General features: G+C 44.4%; 1 protein-coding gene across 7 annotated transcripts in view; it reads left to right on the top strand.

Moving 5' to 3' along the window:
• rptor (regulatory associated protein of MTOR, complex 1) overlaps window positions 1–25781 on the top strand; it is a 195466-nt gene extending 169685 nt beyond the window's left edge. For 2 of the 7 annotated variants that reach the window (XM_072384158.1, XM_072384154.1), the window contains 9 exons: window positions 44–168; window positions 915–1016; window positions 5162–5209; window positions 16808–16914; window positions 18935–19062; window positions 21962–22048; window positions 22129–22245; window positions 22578–22707; window positions 23950–25781. In XM_072384158.1, coding sequence (XP_072240259.1) covers window positions 44–168; window positions 915–1016; window positions 5162–5209; window positions 16808–16914; window positions 18935–19062; window positions 21962–22048; window positions 22129–22245; window positions 22578–22707; window positions 23950–24018 — 913 coding nt within the window. In that variant the 3' untranslated portion in view covers window positions 24019–25781. Of the gene's footprint in view, window positions 1–43; window positions 169–914; window positions 1041–5161; window positions 5210–16807; window positions 16915–18934; window positions 19063–21961; window positions 22049–22128; window positions 22246–22577; window positions 22708–23949 lie in introns of all 7 variants that reach the window. The other 5 variants (XM_072384156.1, XM_072384153.1, XM_072384159.1 and 2 more) reach the window with 3 other exon arrangements.
• The last annotated feature ends 636 nt before the right edge of the window (window positions 25782–26417 follow it).

The raw sequence follows: 26417 nt of genomic DNA, 5'->3' as shown, positions 1-26417 counted from the left end.
AGCTGTTTACTGATTTCTGAACAGGATTGTTTGTCTTTTACAGTTTCTGGGACTGGGAGAAGGGCGAGAGGTTAGACTACTTCTACAACGGAAACCCTCGTTACACTCGCATCACGTCCATGGAATACCTGAATGGACACGACTGTTCATTACTTCTCACAGCAACAGGTTTGAATGCACGAAAAAGCTTCAGGTTCAGGTCAAATCTTTGCCTGCAGCAGCACACAACAAGCTGCAAAACAACCTGTAAACACTTGATTCTTCCCCCCCACAAACAGAACAAACTAATTATCATCCACGGCTTTATCTTCATAACGTTCGGTTCTGCAGAAAACAACTCTGCATTAAAGCCCATTCGTTTGGTCGGGTCTAAACTAAGAGTTAATGCTGCGTTTTACTGCACACATCATACCGATGAAAGGCTCAGAAATTCATACATTTAAATTCCATCTCATCAAAATGTAATGTGCACTTATGCAGCTTTTCTCCATCGGTCATGCTCTGACGGATTCCAGGGCAGGATATTAGTTAGAAAGAGACAGCGTTAAAAAAAGTACAAGTAAAAGAGCGTAAATCAAACGGAGCCTTTTATAGGTCGTAATGGCTTCTTCGTACGGGTGCGTGGACTTGTTTTATGTTTGGCTCCTGGCAGCGTTTGAGCTGTGGAGACTTTTAGGGTTAGCCTCGTTTTGTTTCCACTCACAAGATGTTTTCAGGGGAAGATCCTTTAAAGATACTTTTGAGGTGTTTTCATGCTGTGCGTTGCATGTTTAAAGAGTCTGAGTTCAAGGTTTTCACCAAAAATCTCCATTTCAGAACACACTTCTGAATCCTTAAAGCGTTTAGTCTTCCTCCACCTTCCCTCCAAGGCGCTCACCTTCCACCTGTGTTTCTTAACTCTTTCCCCCGTCCAGATGATGGAGCGCTTCGTATCTGGAAGAATTTCGCCGACCAGAAGAACCCAGAGATGGTGACGGCGTGGCAGGGCCTCTCCGATATGCTGCCAACTACGCGAGGTCAGCCCTCCACCAGCACCCACAGTAAAGACCAACAATCTATATTACTATCAGCTCCACCCGGCCACCACCCCATACTGTGGTAACAGCCCTGCTGTCCAACCCATCCCCATCACACTTCCACACCTCCCTGTGCACGTATGACAGGAGTTTACTGCATTTATTCAACCATCCAGTTTTGACTGGGAATGGGCTCAAAGAGCCTAAAAGACAAAACATTTCTAGAAAGGTTTATGAACCATAAAACTGTCCTACTGACTCTTTTTGAAGTTAGGCTTTTGTTACACACATTCCCGGGCCTCAAACTGCCCTAGAGTGCCCAAAGGTGTAGATACAGCAGTTTACAACTTTGGTTTTCAGCCTCACATCACGCCATCTTGCTTTACAGTTATTTTATTTATGCTTTTGATGGCGTCTTCGTGGCCTCTTTAACATTTAAACAAATTCATGATTCATAGGTATGGATTTAGATTTCTCAACCTCACACAGGGATTTGTTCAGTTATAGTGTTCTTACATCCCATAACTTGGCAAATTCTTGGCAAATAATAACCTTAATATACCCTTTAATACAGTGTAATTATTAAACATCCTGTTTATAAATTAAGTTTTTTATAGGCAAACTAAGGACTGCTTCAAGCCGCCTAGCTAAGCAATAAATTCTGTTCATTTTCAATTTATTTTTGTTAGCCTTAGCTGACCAGAGGCTAATACTAGCATTAGCTATCAGTTTGTTCATGTTAGCTAATGCGTTAGCTAATGCGTTAGCTAACCAGAGGCTGATACTAGCATTAGCTATCAGTTTGTTCATGTTAGCTAATGCGTTAGCTAACCAGAGGCTAATACTAGCATTAGTTATTAGTTTGTTAATTCTAGCTAATGCATTAGCTAACCAGAGGCTAATACCAGCATTAGTTATCAGTTTGTTAATTCTAGCTAATGCATTAGCTAACCAAAGGCTAATACTAGCATTAGCTAACCAAAAGCAAATGCTTGCATTAGCGAACCAGAAGTTAATAATAGCATTAGCTAACCGAAAGCTAATGCTAGATTTGCTAACCGAAAGCCTTTGGTCATACTCAGCTCATGTTATTGACCTGAAGCTTATTGCTTGAGAATTAAACTTCTCATTGACAACCCAGTTATTTTTTTAAAAATGTACATAATTAATTGGTTGTATTCCTCTATGGTGACAGTTGAAAACCGAGCTACACCAGGTTAGCAGGAGACCCTGCAGTTATATACCTTGATTGGAAACTATTTTAAGAGCAGCATAAGCTGTACGTGTTAGCTTATTAATATTTGTGACATTTACACTGTGATACAGCTAAATCCAGTGTAAATTTATGAAAGTTTATTCATACAGTTGCATTTAATGGCCTTTGTGACACATAATTCTTCTCACGTTTCACCAAAGAATTCATTTAATTTTGTACAATCCAAATTATTACAAGAGTAACATTTGAGTACAGCAGTGCAAATCTAAAAATCTGAAACTAAAATTAAAAACTGGAGTTTTGGGAGTTTTAACAAATAATTCTTCCACTGTTTCCACCGGTTTCCATCTCAAAATATTGAATAAGTAGAGCAGAAACTATGACGTTATGTTAGAGATCACCCCAAGTAAACGCTCACACACTCAGCGTGTCTTCGTGACCTGATATGTGCTTTTACAAATGTGCATTTATCTGTAATTGCCCGGAGATATTTTACTTTGCCAACCAAGCAGAGAGAGCTTTGAGTGACTGGCAGCAGTCAGGCTTCTCATCAGAATCAGGTCAGTGTTGTCAGTTTGAGCGAACTCACACAAACTGAAGCGATAAACAGATTCTGGAAGTCCTAGATTTGTCACATACTGGCTTAAAATACCAAAAAATACCAAGAAAAGTCCCTATTTTTATACTTACATTGTTCCAGCTACATTAGTGACAGGTTATGGATTTTAATTCCATCAGTCAAAACGAATGTAACTTGAACTGCTGTCATCACCTGTTGTATCCTGTCACATCCATCCTGCATCATGTCATATCTGACAAAGTGGGTCAGATTGAGCCTGTTGGGAAGTCTGCTAGTTACCAAACATGAATTATGAAACTCGGCAGGTAGGTGTTTGTAATTCTTCCCTTCTATCGATATAATTGATCACTTCAAACTCAAACGGAGGATGTTTATCCTCGAAGCTGACATAGTTCAATAATTCCTGATTTATTCACATATACATGAGCCGGGGCAGACGGGAAAAGCACACCCTTGTCAGAGACTTCCACCCACTTTTCTGTTGTGGTTAACAAACACTCTCCTGCCCAACTCCACCGCGCCACATTTTCCGCCTCGAGCATTATTCAGCCTCCACTTCTGGGTCAGGGATGTTTTTGAGGAGCCGGTGACAGCTGCAGGAAAGAGGTTTCACCATCAAATGATAGGCCCAAGGATACATGCAGTAATGAACCCTCACACTTCTGCAAATGCATATAAATCTGAAAATTTCATTTTCAGAGTTGGCAAATCAACCAACCGTGGTGCCACAGTTTAGTCAGGCTCAAACAGACCCCCCCCTCCCCTCTTTTAAGTGACTATAAGCGTTCAATGTGAAAGAGCTCAGAAATAATTGTGGCTTTTGATGATAAATTATGGCTGAAATGAATAAAAGTTGTCTTTTTGGAAATAGAAACATGCATTTATTGAGGCATATCACTGCTCTATATCTGCAGTTACTCAGTTTGTTCATAGCAGCATTTTATAGGTATGAAATTGACTATAATGGCAGATTTGTGCAGGTCGCCAGCTTGCTTGGGGCTGTTTTTAGAGCACATCTGTACATGGTGTCAACACACACAGAGCTGTCAGGATGAGTGGCTGGCTGACCCATGGGCAGCAGGCACAGGTGTCCTCAGAGGCCTCTGCAGAGTCACCAGAGCTCTGTGGGGACCTGCAGGGAGGCGCCACTCTTAACTAACATCCCTGTATCTGAGTCTCCCATCACAAGTCGTCGTGACAGGAGCTTTCTACGGTGAAGGCGAGTGTTTTCACTGGGATTTTCTCATTTAAAGGTGCACTTGTTACCCTGAATTTGTCGTTATTGACGGTTGCTGAATGGGTTGAAGTCGAACTACACTGAAGGCACAAGCTGAGGGCTTCCCTAAAAATGTTTTTTTTTTTATACTTTTATGTATTTATTTTCCTTTCTGAGGTTGTTTAGAAGAAAAAAAACATCTTTCCCCGGCGCATTTACACATCCTACCTCCCGGCTCAGCACTCACTTCTTTGTTTTTACCCTTAAATGGAACGTCTTTCAGATAGAGTGCCGCAATTATGTGCCTTGTGTTTTGAATTTTTAGGTTTTTTTACATGGCCTCGACTGCTTTAACAATGCAAAACCCCGCAAAATATTACATAAGTCTGTCTATATGCTGCCAAAAAAACTGAAGGCAGTTCCTAGAAGCTGGCAGACAAACATACAGTCAGCAGAGTACCTGCAGGACCTGTCCTCACTCACCCCATCTCCAGCGTCCAATAATGTGCTCGTGTGCTGTTTTTCCATGAGTGAAACATCTCTGTAGACCGTATGGCTTGTTGTTACTTTGCTGGGTCTTTGATATTGTTTTGTGTTGTTTCCCCCGCTCTGGTGAGAGGCTGAACAAGGCAGCAAAAACAAGTCTGGCTGCAACGTCTAGCTCTATGGGATGAATTTAATATTCAATTATGCACCTTCATCATTTCCAAACGTCCTCTTCTCTGTCGACCTTCCTCAGACTTGGATTCCTACTCGTGCACACACAGACCTCCACCCCCCTGATGGTTTTTCTGTCCTGTGGTGGAGGGACTGAGGGTACTGCTGGATTGGGGGATGCTTATAATGCAGGGCTGTTCTCCTCTCTCGCTCTCCGATGGTGGTGTATCAGAATCAGTGGTGAAAGCAGCTGCCTTGTTCACCCTCTGCTGAATGCATGTGAAGTAATACTCGTGAAGTGATGAATAGCACTCATTACCTCCCGAGCATTACAGTTTGTGCACTGTGTGTGACTCTTTGGGTCAGCATGCACAGGGGGTTCTTGCTAATTTGTTGCTTGCTTTGTTACGTTCTTGCTCTCCCCTCCCTTCCCTCCTCCACCTCCCTCCTTCCATCCCCACCCCTCCTGCTCGCAGGTCTGGCCAGAAGGGTTTCCATCTATCTTGACAGGAGTAAGCAAGGAGGTGAGTGTTGCCATTCTCTTCTATTCCTCCTCATTCTCAGAGCAAAGGTGCTGCACCGTACAGCTGGGAACTTCCCTGTTTTTGGATCTCTTTATTCCCTTTAACGCCTTTAACTCCTCATTCTCGTTACTCCGTCCCTGACTGTTACGCCAAAGTAAAGAATCTCAATGGAAGAAATTAAAAAAGCTGGTTTATGGCAATGAGTGACAACATCGAGTCAAGTCAAATTTATTTATAGCACATTTCATGTAGAAAACAAGTCAAAGTGCTTTACATAAAATAAAAGCAAAGCGGGGAGAGGAAGAAGCATTAAGAATACATAAAAGAATATAAAAAGAAAGAAATAAAATTAATATGAGGAAGCAACAGTCTGGATAAAAGATATCGTGCAGATTTCATGCATAAACACATGAGAAAATAAATGTTTTTGACCTGGATTTAGAAATGTCTTCATTTGGTGGCAGTTTGTTCCACTTGTTTGCAGCATAACAGCTAAATGCTGCTTCTCCAGGTTTAGTCTGGACCAGCTGACCTGAGTCCTTGGAGTTCAAATGAAGTTCAAATGAAGTTCAAATGAACTGCACAAACCAGGCGATAACCAGTAACACCTCGGGTGTAAAATGCTTTCAGCGGCGGCAGGTGTTGGTGGTGATCCTCGGCTTTGTTGAGAACCTGAGTTCAGGCTCAGCTGTGCATCATTTTCACAAAGTGAATCATTAACAGGGACTTAAATTACGGAGTTCAGGCATCCAGGGCGATGAATGAAGCATAGTTAACTGTTTAAGATCCAGTGCATAGCAGACTAAATGTTAATACACTCTAGGTTTATAGTTTTAGGCCAGAATATATACATATATATGCTGTTACCTAGCTTCGTTTCCCTCTTCAAAACTGTGCATTTTTACTGCTACCGATCCTATCTGCCCCACATCTGGTTAAATGTGGCCCTGCAGTGGTCACCCACGTCACCACACAATGCACAGCCTGTGGCCGTGCACAAAAAAAGCTGTGGTAAGCGTATCTGTAGTTAAAAGCGAGTATATTCCAGGCCTTAGTGTCTGTGCTTCATCATAGAGCTTCAGGCCTGCAGTTTGGTGGTTAATGTGGTTAATACAGAGCAATTTATATGTTAAATTAAAGCGTAATTGTGTTATGAAGTGAGTCTGAATTTCCATAACCCCTCATCAAGATTTTCATTCTTATTCAGCAGAAAAAAGAGATTTAAACACCTGTGTGAAGCTCTTATTGTGATTTCTGTCAGAAAAGCAGACTTCACCTCAACTTCTGATTTTTATCTCGTTGAATCGATGCTGCATTGCTATTGGTCGATATCTAATTAGCTATAATCAGCTTTCAGAGTGAGTTAAAAATCTTTCTCTCAGGTAGGCCTCTATAGGCTAAAAGATTTTAAAATTAATGCACCAAATGAATTTAGCAGCAAGCAAATATCCACTGTTATGATGAGCTTTTCCTTTCGGTTATGTGGAAGTCGTGCTGCCTGTGTGTGGCTGTTCAAACATGCGAGTCCCAAATAAATTCATGGGTTAAAAAGACCTCGATCAAAGAGCTGCTTGAGCTAACAAAGAGCTAACAAAGAGCTAACAAAGAGCTAACAAAGAGCTAACAAAGACCACCTGCTGAGTCACTTGATGCTCGACTGATAACCAGACGATTGAACCGTTTATCTGAAAACTAAAGCTACATGTTAGTGGGTGTTGGTCCAGTTTTTCAGGGGCTGAGAGCTCGGTTTCATGGTCTGTCTGTGCTCTGGTGCTGCTCTACTGATGCTACTCAGGATCTCATGTTAGGTCTCTACGCTGAGGGCAATAAATACGTGTGCGATGGCAGCCAAAAGAACGAAGCTGAAGCAGCAGTTCACAGGTCAAACACTCACTGCTTCTCTACGAGTTAATGCTTTTTGTAGAGGGTTCAGTTCATTTTATTTGTACAGAATAAACAGAGACTGCAGTCCAGTTCATTGTAATGTGTTCATGTTTAGTTTGATTTAGTCTTAAGATATTTTTCTGCTATATGGAGACATGTAAAGATAGAAATAGTGTTTTTTAACTTGTAGAGTGTGTTGGTATCACGATATCCTTCATTTTACACATTAAAAGACTAACTTCTAAGTGAAGAAGCATAGGGTTCTCTCAGGTAACTCTGGAGTGGATGTTAACATGGCCCAGATGTCCCACCTTGCATGAAGGCTGCTGTGAATGTGCTGCTTTTACATTCCTCATGCAGTGACTGCAGCCCAGAGCACATCACGATCACCACTCTCCATGCAGAGAAATCATGTGTAAACCATCTGCTGAGCTGCCAGTCTGTTACTGGAGCAAATCTCAGGTGCAAATTAGCACATTTGACTAAGATATTTAAGCTTATTAAGCTTTTACAAAGCTTCAGATTCACTCTGCTTCATATTCACCTTAAACGGCTTCTTTCGTGTCTTAAAAAAATACTCCAACTCACGTCGGTCCCAGCGGTGTCGGTGTTTAATTGGGAGTGTGAGGGTGACTTTTAATAGCACAGAGCCACTGAGGCTGTCTTGCTGGAGGGATCAGCCTGTTAAACTCCAGAGGAATCAGTAAGAATACGAGACTGTGGCTGGCACAGAGTTGGAGAAGCTGCTGCATTTGCATGCACAGGGTATTACTTGAGGTTTAGATTTCCTCAAATAACAAGAGGAAGATGTTTTTTAAGAGGGTCAAAGGGACCGTTATAGGAGCTGGGTACAGCGTGGAAGCTGATAGCTACAGTGAGGATATAAAGGTGGAGATGGCACTGTCAGAGTGTTTATTTAAGACTGGAGGGAACACACAGAGTCAAGAGTCTGCATTATTTTCCTTTCCCTCCATTTAAAGATCAAGATTTCATCTCCCCGCTTTGTCACTGTCACCTTTCCTGTGGCAGCAGTAAGTAAAAGTAGGGCAGTCCTCTCCTCCTTAGCTGTAGGAGGCTCACACTGCGCACCTCCTCTATATTCTGCCTGGTGCCTTGTTAACATCGGGGCTCTGGGAACTTGATAAATCCACAACCGGAGAGTCTGCGAGGAGTTGGAGAGGAACACGACTTGAAAGTTTGTGAAAAAATGGAATAAAAAGCCTCGAGGCTGCCTTGCTTCTCTTGTCAGTTTCCATGAATGCAAAGCAGAAAGTTTCGCTGCTCTGTAGGTCAAGAAATGCACCAAGGAAACAGAAAGTCCTCCTCCTAAGAGTGATGACAGCAAAGGAAGTCATGAAAGGAGTGGAAAGGAAACTCTGACCTCTCCTCTCTGCCAGTGTTGTGTGTCACCTGATCAGAATTAAATTATTTAAAGAAATAAGGGATCTGGGATGGATGAAATGTGCATGTTGTCATCATTAGATCTGCAGCCGAGGAGCCAGTTGAACGTGTGTCATAGCCTGTGTTTGTAGATTTTTCACTAAAGTTCATCTCAATTCAGTGTAAAAACCACCAACCTTTGCTGATGATGTTGTCTGTGAGCGAGCCAGACTCTCAGCTCAGGGTCGTGTGCTATAAATGTGAACCTGTTGAGCTGCAGATTAGTAGAAAAGTTTCTATGTTGGGTCAGTTTCATGCATCTGGTTTCTCAGTGAACAGAGCGAGCGTTAGAGAAGAGTTTGATGTTTTCTGTCAGTTTATTTTAGTTCAGTTTGGCCAAAAACCAAAGTGGGTTGCAGCTGTTTCATTACAGGACACAGTCAGCAGGAATGTGTGTCCACTGGTTCTCCTCTTCATGGTGCTCCAGAGAGTTTCCACAGGATGTGGACTGCAGGCAGGCCAGTCGAGCTCAGGTCTGGCATCGTCCTGCTGATGTAAAAACTGGGTTTACGGTTAGTTAGTTAAAGAGAAAGTCTGATCTCTGAAGTTGAAGTCGGCAGAAGAATCTGGACTTGTTTAACTTTAGGTTTTAGTTGCAGTTTATCCTTGTTTGCATTGGGAAACTTAAGCTTAGGTCTGTCAAACTGCCATCTATCCATTCTGGGTTTGGTCAGACTGAAATTGTTTGAAATGTATCTCTTGGTGAATTATTTAAAATGGCGCGAGAAGTTTTCCTGTCCTTGTGATCAGGCCAACAAGTGTTAATGTGATTTGGGATCTATCAACCAGGCGGGTCAAAGCTTTTCATCTTCCTGATTAGCAGCCTCTGAAGAGAAAACAAATGTCACAGGAGGGGAGTCTCACTGCCAGTCAGAGCACTGCCAGAGGATGATATCATCATCTATTAAAAGCATCTGAGCAATTTCCCAGTAATACCAGAGAAGGTTGATTACCATTCAGAGCAGAACGAAGGGAAGATTCCAGAGAAATCTGGAGGAGAAAATAACCCGGTTTAATGAGCTGCCGTCGCCCGGATAGGAAGCCCATCACCAGAAATAATGATGCCGAATAAGAATGCAGAGGAAGGCTTGTTCTCCAGAGGGAAAAGGGGAGTGAACTGGGATGTTCCCACAAAGAAATAGATTAATATATCACAAATTAGTGGCTGTCTCACCACACTGGTACAGGAGCAGCGGTAATGTTGCACAACTGAGCTCTAAGTGATGTTAAAATCTTTGCCCTGTTAGAGATTCTACAAGAAAAAGCTTCTCCTCTGTCATAACCATTAGTGCTTCTGTTGTTGTTGTTGTGGAGGTAATTCGGTCCCAAGAGTTTGGGCAAAATACAGGAGAGAATCTATCTATACTTCAGCCTCCATAAGATGGTCAGATTTACAGCTGAAGAGTGATTGCCCACACTCTGTTTGCACCAGCTTCTTCGCTCTCACAGCTCAATTCTTCGTGTCCGTATTGATTTCTGTGTGGGTAACTAAGACCCGCTCAGGCCCTCAAAGGTTTCCTCTAAGACCAAACTTTCTCCCATTGAGCAGCTGAGCGGTGTCAGGAGGAGACCGCTGAGGTTTGGGGTTAAAGTGGCAGATCGACTGGTTCTGACCTCTGAAAATGCAGTCCACGTTTTTTTGGTTGGATTAAATGAGGATTCGGCTGCTTTAAGCGAAGGATAAAAAGGAAAATATTCCGGAGAAAGTTTGAAAAATAAAAGGGAAAGTCGGCGTTTGGATGCTGGACCAAAGCCATGGAAATTATGGGACTCAGAAGTCAAAGTGCCCCGGATGTGTATTGATTCCAGGTGGCAGGAAGGAGGTTATCTTCCCTTAACATAACACATCTTTAATGACACATCGTTCCGCATATAAAGGTGTATTGTGCAGCTCGAGCAGCTCATCTTCCTTCTCAGGATGGTGCGAGCAAAGTTCCATCCATTCTTTAGGGTCAGGCTCATCTATCCCCGCTGCCCTGAAGTGTCAGGTCCTTCACACACTCATCAGGCCTTTTACCTGACATGGGGGCAAACTGTGGTTGGAAATAACATGCAGGCACAGCAAGAATATGCAGACTCCACAGAAAGGCGGCAGCCAAGTTTCAGGAGCCAGGAAACACGATGCAACACAACGTGACCCATAACTTGAAGTGTTGTTCCACTTCAAAGAGCTAAAGGCATGGATACAACTTCCTCCAACTCAACAGCTCTAAAACCAAACCAAATCATCACCAATAACCAGCATCAGTCACAAATCCTGGCGTAAAAATGGACCCCCAACTCACCTTTAAATCCCACATAAACCATCTCTGCAAGACCTCCTTTTATCACCTCCGAAACATCTCCAAACTCCGTCCCATTCGCTCCCCCTGTGATGCCTTTATCTCCTCCAGACTGGACTATTGTGATGCACTTCTCATCGGGATCCCTGGTAAGAGCCTTCAGATCCAAAGCTCTGCAGCTGGGATCCTGATGAGCACATCACCCCCATCCTCCACTTACTCCACTGGCTTCCTGTCTCCACCAGGATTGAGTACAAGGTTTCCCTCCTCACACACCAATGCCTCTATGGACATGCCCCCCCCCCCCACCTCAAAGAACTCTTCAATCTACAAAAAACAACCCGTTTCTCTCGCTCCACTCTCTTAAACTTCCTCCACACACCCAGAACCAAGCTCAGGACCATGGGAGATAGAGCTTTCTGTGCTGTTGCCCCCCGCGACACCCTGAGGGCACCATAACCCACTGACTCTTTTAAAAGGAGCCTAAAGTCATTTATTTTTAGCAAAACATATTTTGGGGGGGGGGGTAAATTTGGTCCCCACCGAGGATAGAAATAATTCAGCAGAGGGGGGGAAATCCCCACCATCCCCACGGGCAAATGGCGCCCTGGGCTTATGTAATGTTATCTCCCAAAGAACCTAAATGTGGTGACGGCCCGGTCTCTCTGGTGGCCGGTCTGTGCCGGTCTGCTCTTTCAGAACTGAGCCCGATGAATCCAGACACTCTGAGCTTGGAATATGTCATCATGGAGGAGAAAGGTGGTCAGCTGACGTCATTTTTCAGCCATTCACTGACCAACTGAAGCAACCCCAGAGCGTTTGTTTGATTAAATCCAGCTCCGAAACTTTACTTTGACTCCATAAAATCTCCATATTTTCGTTTAAACTGACTGAACATCAGCTAGAGAAAAACCTGAGGACTTGGCTTGCTGTGACAGAGACTCGTGTTCAGAGGCTGAGAAGTTGTCAGTATGCTGATGAATCTTCATACAGCCGGTGTGGTTTGCTGCTGCTGAGGGTCAAAACATATGGATGGATAACAATGACCCGAATTTGAGGCATCCTGACCCAAAAAAGCAGTCTGCGGACGAGATTTAGAGCAAAAGTCCGAACAAACACTCACATGTGTGCATAAAGCTGTAAAAACTAACATTCTGCCGGTTCTGCACTGATGCACAAGCATGAGCCCAACAGTTCTCTGCAGGTCTAATCAGAGCTGTAGGGTGCCGGTTGTGTGATAATCAGTGTGATAATAGTCTGTAGGACTTAAAAAACAGACGAATCTGCAAAAGAAGGACCTTAAAAATCAAAAAGTGCTTCAACAAGCTCAGGACAATCATTTCCTCAGATGCTGCCTTTAAGGTTGAGAATGAGCTGTGAGCCTCAGTCTGATTATCTGGGTTTCTGCAAACATGTCTCGTATCCCTAAAGTCATTCCTAACACCTCAGCCACAGGCGTCATAAACGAATGGGAAGGTTAATCCTGCCGTGTTTAAGATAAAAGTCACGGAGACAGTCGGGCCGCGTGGTGCTGAGTCAGCTGAACATCTTCCCTCATTCTCACTGTATTTTATCCCAAGAAGGCTTTCTCATCACAGGAAACGCATCGTGATGCAGACAGACGGATGAAACTTCATCTGAATCACAGAAAAAAGTTTGGTGAAGTGTTTGAGGAAGTGTTTGTGCTCTCGTCAGTCTGGAGGATCTTCTGCTTTCCTCCCCTGCCATTGTAACCCAGATTCTCTCACCGCCAAGCTGTCACTTTCAAGATGAAATGCCTCGTCACTTCTCAAGGCCGCCGTCTTGTGAGCTCATTTTCCCCGCATGCTGTTGCCCCGGCATGAGCCGACGCTCCAGGCGGCGTGATGCCTGAGCGGGTTGGATGACAATCCAGGGCCGGCAGAACAGTACCAGGCTGTGGCAGAAGAAGACAGTCGAGTCACGACTCGTATTGGAAGCACATGGAGGCATGAAGCAAATGTTCACTCGTGTGGAAGAGCAACGCAGTCGTCCTTCATGAAAGGAGCGAGCTGGGCTGAAGAGATGGAGTGTCACAAATAAAGTGAACATAGAAAGTGAGAGGGTGAGCTGGAGATGGCTATTGATTTTGGAATAACAGCAGGAGGAAGTGACTCGGAGAGCAAAGGGAGATGGAACGGGAGGAAATGAAGCATGGTGGGATGAGTTTCAAGAGGAGAGAAAAGGATGATGTTTCTGTGGTAAAAGCATTCTTGTAAAAGGAAAGTGGAGAGTTTCCTAATGTGCATTTTGCTGTCTGGAGTTCCTACCTGCCTCATAACTACTTCAGAAGAGCACGTGTTCTCCTCTCAGCTCGGCAGCTTATGGTTTTCCATCTGCTGCCGATGGTCCAAAAGGTTGTGATCATTAGCATCTGAATACTATGCTGCAGATAAATATCTTTCCTCTCTTCGTCTGGAGGATCTTTGTCTATTTCTTGTCATCTCTCCTCTAACAATAACATGGAATGAAACCTAAGATGTGAACATGGATGCCTGGTTTAAGCTGCAGAAAAGAGCTTGTTAGTCCACCTGAATTAAAGCTGAGCAGCCGTAAAGTTGAGCTTATTTAGTCTCTGCTCTGTGTTCATGTTTGGATTTTGGTATTTTATGTGTTAGTTTCCAGTCCTCAATGGGTCTCCATGATGAGATTAACTGGATTACAGCTACAGTTGGGTTCTGCTCCTTATCTGAGGGTAATTATCCTTGGATATATGGCGGTGAATGAATGGAATCACTGGCACAAAGCATGTCATACCCCGGTACGATAGGTGGCGCTGTCCCCATTTCAGCTATCGCTAATAGAGCCACTTCCTGTTGACGTCTTCACCACCAACAACAACAAACTCAGGCATTCAGAAAGATGGCGAACGCAGAGCGAGATGAAGCTGCGTCCCTCTCCATCTGTGATGAGCTGGTTATGGCACAGACGATGCACAACGGCGCATTCTCCATCGCGTTGTTTCTTTCTTTCTGACGGCGACAGCAACAGGAATATCGTCTCCTTCCACTTCCGGGTGACGATCGCGGGAAAAAATCTGGAGCATGCGCAGAACGCTCGATCCGTTTGGATCGAGTTATCTCGGGTCTTAACCCGATCCGATGTGTTTCTTTGTCAGATTAAGGTCTCTACATGAGCTGAATAACTCAGTCTTATTGTAATTTAGCCATTAATCCGATCCGATGGCGCTCATCTAACCCACTGAGTGTTAGATTCTGTTGTTTTCCCACAGATGTCCTCAGGTAACTCACACCTTTCTCCTGCTAATCAGTCACCTGTCGTCACTCCCCTCAGGACTTAGCTGTGTGGCCACCTCAGCCAGTCGTTGGTCCTCTTTAGTTCTGTTGCTTTCTGTTTCTGGTTTGTTAATCCTGCTTCTGCAGCGCCTTTACTTTGTCAGATAAAGCCTTTTCCTGCCTGTTGGTGCTGACCTATGTGGAGCTCTCCAGGTGGACCACAAACGGTGAACATTGTGAATATTCATCACAGGATCAGTTAAATTCTGCATGAGATTTCTGTTCAGTTCTCCCCAGAAAACAAACAGTTCAACAGCTTTAAGACGCTGCTGATTTATTCACTCGTGCCAGAATGTTCAGATCCATTTAGCATTTTACCCTGAACCAATCCTCCACTGTGAAGTCATTTATTTAGACGACACCGCTGTGTGGTTGTTGTTGTTTCCTTTGCTCTGAACGTCTGTCTCCACCTTTTGGTTAATTATACATTATTGTTCTTTTATTAGAAGAAGTCTTTGAATACATTTTGTGCTTTAACGCCATGTTTCGTATGTTTAACTGCTGCCTCTGACGTGCCGCCATTTTGGGATCAGTTTTCTAAATCCTAAAAACTGATGGAACTGACACAGAAAGGGCTGCAGGGCACTCATTAAGCTCAGACCAAGGCTCTCCGAAGGCCGGCCCGGTCGTCTATGATATGTTAATCCACAATCAAACAATCATAAATATATTACAAAACAATGTGAAAATTTTATGGGCTCTCCCTTTCAAAATCTTTCAAGGACACAAACAGGCAAACAAACGGAGGTTCGTACCTCCTCATGCAGGTAATCATATTAACATTAATTTATTTATTTCAAAGCCATAACTTCGAGGTCTGCAGCCGCCAACTCAGAGTTAATCCGTCTTATTTCGTGGCTTTAGCAGAGGAGTTTAGCAGCAAAGGAGGAAGTTTCTGTGGTCAGTGTCACAGATGAGAAAGGAAGCCTGATATCTGTGTGTCAGAGATGCAAAACGCTTTGGTATTAATGCACTATATAACCGAAAGTGTTCTAAATAATTAGCTTCAGGTGCTTCCATGGCCACAGATGTATTAATTTAAGGAAGGCAGACTGCTTCTGCAGAGTCGATCGCTGCAGACCTCCAGACTTCATGTGGCCTTCAGATCAGCTCAGGAACAGTGAGTGGAGAGCTTCATGGAATGGGTTTCCATGGTAACTGCATCCAAGTGCAACGCAAAGCGTCGGATGCAGTGGTGTAAAACACGCCGCCACTGGACTCTACAGCAGTGGAGACGCGTTCTCTGGAGGGACGAATCACGCTTCTCCATCCTGATGGAGGAGTCTGGGTTTGGCGGTTGCCAGGGGAACGGTATTTGTCTGACTGCATTGTGCCAGGTGTAAAGTTTGGTGGAGGGGGGATTATGGTGTGGGGTTGTTGTTCAGGAGCTGGGCTTGGCCCCTTAGTTCCAGTGAAAGGAACTCTGAATGCTTCAGGAAACCAAGAGATTTTGGACCATTTGATGCTCCCAACTCTGTGGAAACAGTTTGGGGATGGACCCTTCCTGTTCCAACAGGACTCTGCACCAGAGCACAAAGCAAGGTCCATGAAGACATGGATGAGCCAGTCTGGTGTGGAAGAACCTGACCTCAGCCCGATGGAACACCTTTGGGATGAATTAGAGCAGAGACTGAGAGGCAGACTTCTGGAAGAACGGTCAAAAACTCCCACAAACACACTCCTGAACCTTGTGGAAAGCTTTCCCAGAAGAGTTGAAGCTGTTTATAGCTGCAAAGAGTGGGCCGACGTCATATTAAACCCTGAGGATTAAGAATGGGATGTTACTTAGGTTCATATGGCAGATGATCCGATACTTTTGGGAACATGGTGTCATGTCCCGTCAAACTGAGCAGACCAACAGCGACCGGCAGGAAGGGGTTGAATTATCATCTAAAGATTTGTTTGCTTGCTGCTAAGATGAAATGATAGAAAGGGTGTGGGGGGGCACACTTTCAGACCTCAGCTTGATTTGTTTGTGCTGACCAAGCAGATCCTGCTCGCATCTCACAGCTACCTGTCCCGCTGCAGCATGAGGACGCCGTGATGTAAGAGGCCTTTGGCGGGCGTCACAGAGCCAGCGGGACTTCTGTGGCGCCGTCCACTTGATTCCTGCTGTGACTGCCGTCTTCATCCTCTTTACTTTCTCACTCGAGAGCCTTTTCAAAGCCAAAATGTGCTGATCCTGGGTCAGTGTTTGCAAAATGCTGGAACCGGGCCTCCATCAGCATGTCGAACCCTCAGAAACACGCCGCTGACTGATGCTTAATGCGGTAAACTCCCAGAAACCTGCGGCAGCCTCTGTTTGTGGCGCAGGAAGCTGCTGCACTAATCTGTCTTTTGACCTGCTGCATGTGGCAGCGACAGCCTTCTGAAATCTCCAGCAGATTGCGTGCGTCGTGCACATGCTGCGGTGCGCCTAACAGCTGCTTTTAGTGTGTGTGTGTGTGCGCAAACATCCGTTTTAAATCGAATTAAAGGCCTAAAAGCAGCAAATTGAAACAGTACTTCACATATTGTGAGCAAATTATTTTCAGTAATTCAATATTTCATGCTTTTCGTGTAATTGGGATTTAAAAAGCCGCCTTCTGTTGTTGTGGTAACGGTGAATAATGCTGCTGTGTGCACCTGTTCGAGCCTGTTGTTGGCTTTCTGACCGCTGTGCCGTCCTGCCTTGCTAGGAGCAGGGATGGTGGTGGACTGGGAGCAGGAGACGGGACTCCTCATGACCTCTGGAGATGTTCGAGTCATCAGGATCTGGGACACCGACAGAGAGATGAAGGTCCAGGTAATCAGCACATCTCCTCTCATCTTAAAAAAACAATAAGGTTCACAGAAACACCTTCATTTCTGACCATTTTGCATATTCAGGGCTTGGATGGTGAATTTGTTGCACTGTGTTGGTGAAGTGTGGAAGTGGACCTTTTTATTACTTCTTAGATCCTTTCAGTCACCTGTGATTCATCTTCTGTTGGCATTGTTTTTCCATTTAATGCCACAGAGCTGCTCTGATTAGATTCCCATTACAGATAGAACCGTGTAAGTGGTGCTGATGTTGTTTTTCATGAGCATGAAATCACCACAGCAACGGATCTGATAAGCAAACAGCATATTTAATACGTGGAAACGCAAACTAAAAGGACATTAAAGGCCTTTTGATGCTGGTAAGTACAGTTCTTGTCACCTGAAATCCATCATTAGCTGCAGGTTGGAGCAGGAGCTTCATACTGAAGGAGGACTGAGTGGATGTCAGAGCATTAATATGCTGTGATCTGTGTATTTTTCACATATTTAACCTTTATTTGCCCACAACTTTAACAGTTCGGTGTCCTCACTGTTGAACCTCATCAGAACAGCTGAATTTAACTCAACAGAAATGATACGGTGGACATTTTTCCAATCAGCAGATTACCTGGTGACAGGTGAGGAGATTCCAGCAGTGAATCAGCTGTAAGAACTTTGGTCTTTCAGCAGCTACAGAGCAGAATAATGTGAACAGATTCAGGGGAAATCTCAGTGTGGAAAGGCCAGGGACAGAAACCCTTGTTTAAAAAAAACGTTTTTCTCATATTATGCAATTTCCTCAAAAAACTCAAACCTTTTTTCCAGAAAATTTGGAAACTTTTCTAAAATTTAAATCTGTTCTTAATCAGATATAAGTACAAAGAAATTATTCTGAGCGTCTTCACTGACCAACTGCTTTGAATGTTAAAGAAAAACCTGAACAAATGTTGAATTTAATGCAGCAAAAGGTGGAAAAAGACAAATAAGTGAATAAAATATACAGGTAACAGCTTTGTGAAAGAGTGACAGGTGAGGGTGTCAGGATTGGGTATAAAAGGATCATCCACCAAGCTTTAATTATTCCACATTTGATGCCAAATTCTGACACTTTCAGCATCTACAGAGTAGAATAATGTGAACAGATTCAGGGGAAATCTCAGTGTGGAAAGGCCAAGGACAGAAAGCCCTGTTGGATGAGCTCGGAGCCCTCAGGCAGCACTGCAGGAGAAACCGTCAGGCCACCATGATCCATACAGCCACATGGGCTCAGGAGGAGCTGGGAAAAGCATTTCCACTCAACACAGTCCACGGCTGCATCCAGAAATGTGAGCTGAAGCTGCATCACACCAGGAGGAAGCCATATATCAGCTCTGAGCAGAACCACGGCCCAGTTCTCTGGACTCCAGCTCATCTCAGAGGGACAGAAAGACAGTGGACACATGTTCTGTGGGCAGATGAGTCCACGTTTCAGCTGCTTCTGGGAAATACTGCTGAGAAAGAGCATCCAGCTGTTCTCAGAGGAAGGTTTAAAGCCAGCGTCTGTGATGGTCTGGGGCTGCATCAGAGTCCATGGCATGGAGGGCTTCATCTGGGTGAAGGTACCACTGATGCAGAGCTGGATGTTGGAGTTCTGGAGAGACAGATGCTGCCATCAAGGTGCCGTCTTTTCCCGGGAGGTCCGTGGTTATTTCAGCAGACCTCCTCAGAAGGAGATGAAAACATTAAAGAAGCTCCCATATTCCCATGGAATTGTTTGTCCAAGCTGTTCTGAGTCTTTGCTCCCATCCTTTAAACTGCTAAGCTGGTGGAGTTTAAGGCAGATTAATTTCCATTCATGCTTTTCTTCCTGTTTTCACACCAGTGGACCTTTGTGTGTTAATCATTGTGATGATGGATGGACTGAATACAGGAATAAATGTCTCTGACTCGCCTGTGGCGGCTCATTGATGCTGAGTTGGACGTGATTAATGCTTTAAAACAGTGGTTTAATGTGACGTGAGGGTCTCTGTGTGTTGTTGTGCCAGGACATCCCAACCGGAGCGGACAGCTGCGTGACCAGCCTCTCCTGCGACTCCCAGCGCTCGCTCATCGTTGCGGGTCTGGGCGACGGATCCGTGCGCGTCTTCGATCGCAGGATGGGCCCCAACGAATGGTAAAAGCCCCGCTCCCACTCACGCTTCTTCATCTCCCATCACATAAAGCTTTTTGAATTTATGATTTAATTTCCTTTTTATTTGAACCGTCTCACCTTTATTTAAACCCCAGAACACACACAGAGTCCTACATTATTCACTAATCTATATATAATATATATATAAAGTGCTGTAAATCTCCCTTTTGGGTTGCTGCTTCCTGTAATGGACCGTGGTGACACTGTCCCCCTCCTGTTGGTTAAACATTCTTTTAATTCCAGTCCTGAAGGACTAAAACAAAGCTATTAAACTCCAGACTGCCACATAAATCTCTGAATAAAGCTGATTTAATAGTTCCCCTCAGGCATGGAGTTCCAACTCAGGAGCAATGTTGCTCCCTCTGAGAAAGGTCCACACCTGAAAGTCATGCACGTGCACGTGCACGTGTGCTAAAAGCTTCATATGTTAAACATGGAAAACAGATGCAAAAGTTGCAAAGTGGCTTTATGGATTGATTCCTCTTTGCTTTTTTGTGTGTCTTGTTTTCAGTGCTGAAAAGGGTAGAAAAACGTTGACGTGGGGCCAGAATTCACCGTATTACTGTCTGAATTGAGTAATTCAAGTGCTGCTAAGGTCAAAAACATGGTTAGACAATTTAAATTCTACAGTCATCTCCTTCTTTGGACGCAGCTTTAGTCTCTTCTTTTAGTTCTGATGCCACGCTGCCATCTGGTGGCCGTTCACCTGCATTACATGCAGTCCTGAAGCTCTTTCCACTTCCCTTCATTTCATCCCACAAACTGCATGGTCTTGATATAAAAATCTGTTCTATTATTTGTGGAAAAACTTCAGGAGATCTGAGGTGCAGCTCCTCTCATTTTTAACGTGTTGGGTCCACTTTGAAGGGGATTATTTCACATTCAGAGCCAGAAACCTGAAACAGGTTCATGTAACTGCTGGTGTTATCTCCCTTCTCCTTGACTCGCCTCCTTCCTTTCGAGCAGCCGTCTCATGAAAGTTTGGTTTAATGAACCTGCAGCCTTTGTTCCCCTGTTAGAAACATGTCGGATTATTTTCTCACACCATCTGGTGACGGCTGAACATGTCTGTTCCATGTGTGAATTACCCCTCTGGTTGCATATCAGTGTCAACACAACATGTCGTATTATCAGCGTTAACCTGGCATATGATCAGCTGCTCGGAGGAACCCAACAGATTGTGTTGTTAGATAAATAAAAAGAGTGGAATTGTCTTCCTACGAGCATCAGCTGCAGCTACACAACGTCTGAGACAAACGAACAGGAGAAATCTGTTTAAAAGCATTTCAGTTTAATCAAACATAATGCCTCATGTCAGAGTGATATGGATATTTATGGGAAAACATTATGTTATGAGAAAACTCAGTGAGTTCCAGTTCAGCTTCAGGAATGATGGAGATGATGTCATCAGGTGAAGAAGAAGACATGTATATATAAATATATATATATATATATATATATATATATATATACTGTTGTGCATTAAAGGGGAACTCCGGTATTTTTAAACCTGGACCTTATTTCTGGCATGAAATACGTTCATCTACTCACCGAGAACAGTTTGGTGAAAGTCGGCGTCCTTCGGAAGATATTTAGATTCCTCGAGATCCATATAACGGAGTGAACGGGGCTTAGTGGATGCAGCCTCTAAATAAGGCATTATCTGTCTTTATTTCACCAATACTTTAAGAAGAATGACTGAATGAACGTGTGCTATAGCTCTGTTAGCTCATAGCTGCTGTTATGTGGCTACTTGCAGCTATAGGAGAGCTAACGGAGGGATTTCTATGCACTCGTCTACTGGGATGATGTCATCAACACCGCCCCTGCAGCACAGTTTATTCACTCCGGTAAAAAACGTCCATCGTACTCAAAGTTGTCGTCCATGTCATCAAAATCTGATAAATATCCTGCCATGTTGCACCAAACTATCAGCAGCAAACTCTGTGTGAAGTTAGCCGACTGTCACAGAGCACGGAGTGAATAAACTGTGCTGCAGGGGGGCGTGTGGATGAAGTGGTCCCAGTAGACGAGTGTGTAGAAATCCCTCCATTAGCTCTCCTTTAGCTGCAAGTAGCCACATAACAGCAGCTATGAGCTAACAGAGCTATAGCACACGTTCATTCATTCATTCTTCTTAAAGTATTGGTGAAATAAAGACAGATAATGCCTTATTTAGAGGCTGCATCCTCTAAGCCCCGTTCTCTCCGTTATATGGATCTCCAGTTATCTAAATATCTTCCGAAGGACGCCGACTTTCACCAAACTGTTCTTGGTGAGTAGATGAATGTATTTCATGCCAGGGATAAGGTCCAGGTTTAAAAATACCGGAGTTCCCCTTTAAACCCTCATGAGTGTGTCGCTGACTGTTAACAAGCTATAACGGGTGGAAAAGTGTGTTTTCAGCTGTTTTACTCAGTCACAATATGTTTAGCTCCTTAATATGAATGTTGTGGGAAAACTGTGACTCTAAAGACTATTATACCTCACTTTGAGCTTGATCGACTGGCGACCGTCACACACTTTAACAGGTTGGAACAGCAACAGAACAGTGATCAATAATCACTGAATGCCATCACTGTAACATATCGATTGGACCATTAATGTCATCTATCTTGTGTGTGAAAGGGGCTGAAGTTGCTTTGTATTCAGCTTGTTACTCAGAGCAAAGACGGCCTTTCACAGCCGGTCCAAAGCGAGCACAGCCTCGAAGTTTGGTGCATTCAGGGACAGAAAAGCAGCTTCCTCACAGTCTGAGGCGTTGTGGAAAGTCTCAGGAGCAGAGACACTTTGGACGGGCTCAGACGTTCCAGCAGCTGCAGGTTTTTTTTGTCTTTCGGCTCATTTTAAAGCTAAAAGTGACGTTGTTGTGTTTGTGCAGCCGAGTGATGACCTACAGGGAGCACGGCGCCTGGGTGGTGAAAGCCCACCTGCAGAAGGAGACAGACGGACACATTATCAGCGTCAGGTACACCCTTCTCCTCCCTCTCACCTTCACAGACGCCTGTTTTTCTCCTTGCCTGTACTGACTCTGGTGACTCCCGCCAGTGTTAACGGAGACGTTCGGTTCTTTGAGCCTCGAACGCCGGACTCCATCAACGTGCTGCAGACCGTAAAGGGATTAACGGCGTTGGACATCCACCCGCAGGCCAACCTCTTTGCTTGGTGAGTTTATTTGTGTCTCAACAGCAAGAATCCTCTAAATCAGGGATGTCAAACTCCGGTCCTGGAGGGCTGCTGTCCTGCAGGTTTTAGACGTTTCCCTGCTTCACCTGATTCAGATCAATGCATCGTTAGCAGGTTTGTGCAGAACTTAACAATCTTTCGAAGAGATCCATTTACTCTGAATCAGGTGCGTTGAAGCAGGGAAACGCCTAAAACCTGCAGGACAGCGGCCCCCGAGGACCGGACTTTGACATATGTGCTCTAAATCAAACCTCTGAATCACTTCACTGTTGAGATCTCAGCCTGACAATCTTCCACGTCTCTGTTTGCAGCGGATCGATGAATCAGTTCATCGCCGTCTACAACGCCAACGGCGACGTGATCAGCAACATTAAGTACTATGACGGCTTCATGGGACAAAGGATCGGCGCCATCAGCTGCCTCGCCTTCCATCCTTACTGGGTAAAACAAGAATCATGATCAGTCTTGCATTTGGGTCTGCAGGTGTCCAATATTTCAGAATGACTCCCGTTTGTTGGAGAGAAATCTTAGATAAGCTGTAAAAGTACAACTTTTCCCACAGAAACTGGGTAAAATAGATGAATAAAGTGGCAATATTCAAGTTAAATGCTCTAAACTACTCTGTTAAGTTAAATGAATCGAACGTTGCTCCCTCTTCTCCATACTGGTTACGGTCATCAGTGCACCATCAGCCTAAAAGAACACGCCCCCCCTCTGTTCATTGAGCTCCTCTGGCTGCCCTTAGCATCAGATTCAAGTCCCTGATGTTAGCTACAAAGAGCTTAATGGAACGGCTCCATCTACTTGAATGCTCCTGCAAAGGCTTCTGTCCCAACTGGGTCCCTCCGTTGGTCCCAGGATTGTCGTCTAGCAGCTCCTACACCACGCCTAAGACAATCCAAACTCTGTTCATGTGTCGTCCCACGATGGTGGAATGACCTACCGAGCGCTACCAGAACAGGGGCGTCCCTGTCTATCTTCAAGAAGCTCCTGAAAACCCAGCTCTTCAGAGAGCATCTCCTATCCCAGCACTTACCTTGTACTTCCCTCCCCCCTCTATCTCTGCACTTTATCTTTCTGCACTTCCTTCTATGCCTGCACCCTATCTCTACTCTGTCCCCTCTGACAGAGTCGGACTCCTGGGTTCCTTCTATGTAGCTTATTGTTAGCTTTTTATACAGCTGTTATATCTTCATTTGTAAGTCGCTTTGGATAAAAGCATCTGATAAATACAGAAACATAACATAAACACCACTTTTTTCCTTTGTGGAAGCAAAGGTGATAAACATCTGGCTTAATTAATGAAATTAAAATCAGACACGCTGCTTATTGTTGACCAGAGCCTTCACCGGTACAAATTAAACTCGTTTCAGCATCATTATTCATCCGTAGAACAGTTTAAACGGGACATCTAACATCTAAAATCTTTCAACTTTTCAACCTCATCAGGTTAAAAAGTCTTTTTAATCTTTTTAAAGTCTCATCGTTTTGTGAGGCTGTTTCCTTTTTTAACCTCCGATACGATCTCTGAGGTTTAGTATCGGCCGATACGATACAAATATCGTATCGGTGCATCCTTCCTGTTTACCTGTTGATCCCTGCTTTATTTTAGTGAGAACCCACAGATTTCTACATTTAAATGCTGTAAATGTGAATTTCTTCCTGTTTTTCTCCCCCCCACAGCCCCACTTGGCGGTCGGCAGCAACGACTACTACATGTCCATCTACTCAGCAGAGAAGAGGCTGAGATAACACACCAGCATCCATCACCTCCCCTCCAACACACATGAATTCTGACCCTGAGCCTCGAGCACCGAGATGTAAATGACGTTTTTCTTGTACATACGCAATTTCCCCCCCTGAATGTTCTCGTGACGGCTGCTGATAAAAACTCATGCTACGAACGACTCTTTACATATATATATCTATATATATATAAATATTATCATTGTTTATTCATATTATGAAGCTAATGATTGTAGACTTGGCTGTGCTGAGGAGTGTGTATATTTAAATAGCAGAAGAAGAGAGGTTCTATTTTAAAGAAGTGGTACCCACCGAACTCTGCGGCTTCTCCTCGCCGCACAGCGAGCATCACTACCTGAATGAACTGTTACCGTGGCGAGGGGGGGGGTCGCACACTGTTAACACACACTCACTGGTGCAGGAAACACGGACTCACCGCTCCGCTGGGCCCCGGCGGGTTTCTAGTTTTATCTCTAAAAAGAAAAAGGCCGCCACGCGGCTTTTCCTCCCCTGCCGCCGAGATGGACCGAGAGTCGGTGGATTGTGCTTGTTGTCTGATACCTGGCAGATGTGACATGGGTTAGTTTCTGTGTGTGTGTGTGTGTGTGTGTGTTCTGATAGCACAGATGTGCCCACAGCGGGCTCCACAGCCTTGGACTTTATGGACTCCTGCTCCTTAACTACAGATCTCCTCCCTGATCCCAGTGTGCCAAACCTGATCATGAGCATCCATGCGAGCCCCTTCGGTGTGGCTGCCAGGGATGTTTCTGTTGATTTGTTTGTTTTAACTAAGAGAAAACCTGCAGCGGGACGACCTCCTGGAGGCTGCAGCACCCGCCCTCCCGCCCTCCTGCAAAGCAATACGACGGCTCCTGATTCAGCCTGCTGATGCTTCAAGAAAACCAGCGTCTCCACTGCTCCGGCACAGCAATACGACTCTCGTTTCCATGGTGATGGTGTGTTGTGCCCCGTCTGCACCCATCACCTCTTAAGGAGGGCCCAACACGCCTCTCAGCTCATTTCGGCTCTGATTTCTCTTTCAATTTCCTATAAAGTCATTCTGGTGTCGCCGCCAGCCTCCTCTGTTTCCATCATGCGTTCGCAGAGCTGGAGGCAGGAAGTGTTGATGTGGAACGGCTCCCACCCTAGATTTCGCTCAGGTATCTCATGAGCCAACTCGACCCGCTGTCCTGGGAGCCCCTGCAGAGGTGGAGACCGGTCAGACGAGTCGTTTGTGGGGCTGTGTTGGTTAAAGGTTGTTTGTGTGTGCGCAGTATCACCGAACACGTGCCTCTCCTCTGGGGCCACAAGCTTTGCCTTCTTAGCTTTTTCTTTTTTAATGTTTCTCTTTCTGTTCTTGTAATTTATGTTTTTAATTCCTGTAGCGTTTCGTTTGCCTCGGCGGTGTGGAAGGAATAGATAAAGCGTGGACAGCCTTACCCACACGCCTCAGTGGCTGCTCCCTCCTTTTCCCTTTCCCCGCCCTTCTGCGCCGAACCTCCCGAGCTTTGCTTTTCCCCACAGGAGGAGTGGAGTCAGGGACGTCCCACCATCACTGAGCTCTGAGCTCAGAGCCACATCCATCTCTGATTATCCGGCTTTGAGTTTTAAGGTTTTAGATCTGGAGAAAAAAAAAAAAGACTTTACCGCAGTTAAAAGGAAATGAAATGAAAACAATCAGGTTTGTCTTTGTGACTGTAGACTGCTTTGCTGACTGTGGTTTATGAGAGAGGAGATGAAATCAGTGAAATAAACCAAATACAACACCAGATCTGGTCTGTTTCTGACATGTTGTCTGAAAATACTTTCATCTCAGGGGCCTTAACTGCTCATTTGGACTCACCAGGAGCAGTTTTTAGTCTGTAATTAATGTAAAATCGATGTTCACTTGTGCGTTTTGATGCATTTTAATGGCTGTTTGAAAGCATTAAGACCTAAATGCTGTCTGGTTGCAGTCAGTTTTCCATCGGTATGATTACTTTAAAAAAAAACACTTTACAGATGTTGTTTTCTGCTGGTTTATTTTGAAATTTAACCGTTTATGTTTCCCTTTTATTTCTCAGTCATCTTTATTGTTACAGCCACTGAGGAAAATAACAACAGCTTAAATGTGAAGACCTAAATCTATTTAAATGACAGCATAAATGACAGTAGAGGAGTCTTTAAGGGGGCAGATATGGAAGTCTCTGCTCTCTGATACCTGAAAATATCGAGTTCCCATCAATCAGTTCTTACTTCAGATCTTAAAATGCGTCATTTAAGGATCTTTTATTCATTTCTGTTTAATCAAAATGTCTGAAATGAGGCTCCACAGTTCACAGGAACTTGAAGTTTGTCAAAGCAGCTCATTCCTCAGCTCTTCGTGCACGTTGCAGCACTCTCAGGCTGAACTGGAGCCGACTCTG

The sequence above is a fragment of the Leuresthes tenuis genome, unplaced genomic scaffold (genome assembly GCF_036924035.1).
Source record: "Leuresthes tenuis unplaced genomic scaffold, fLeuTen1.0.hap1 SCAF_4, whole genome shotgun sequence".
Lineage (NCBI taxonomy): Eukaryota > Metazoa > Chordata > Actinopteri > Atheriniformes > Atherinopsidae > Leuresthes > Leuresthes tenuis.
Note: the sequence above shows the minus strand (reverse complement) of the source record. Positions and strands in the feature narration are given on the sequence as shown.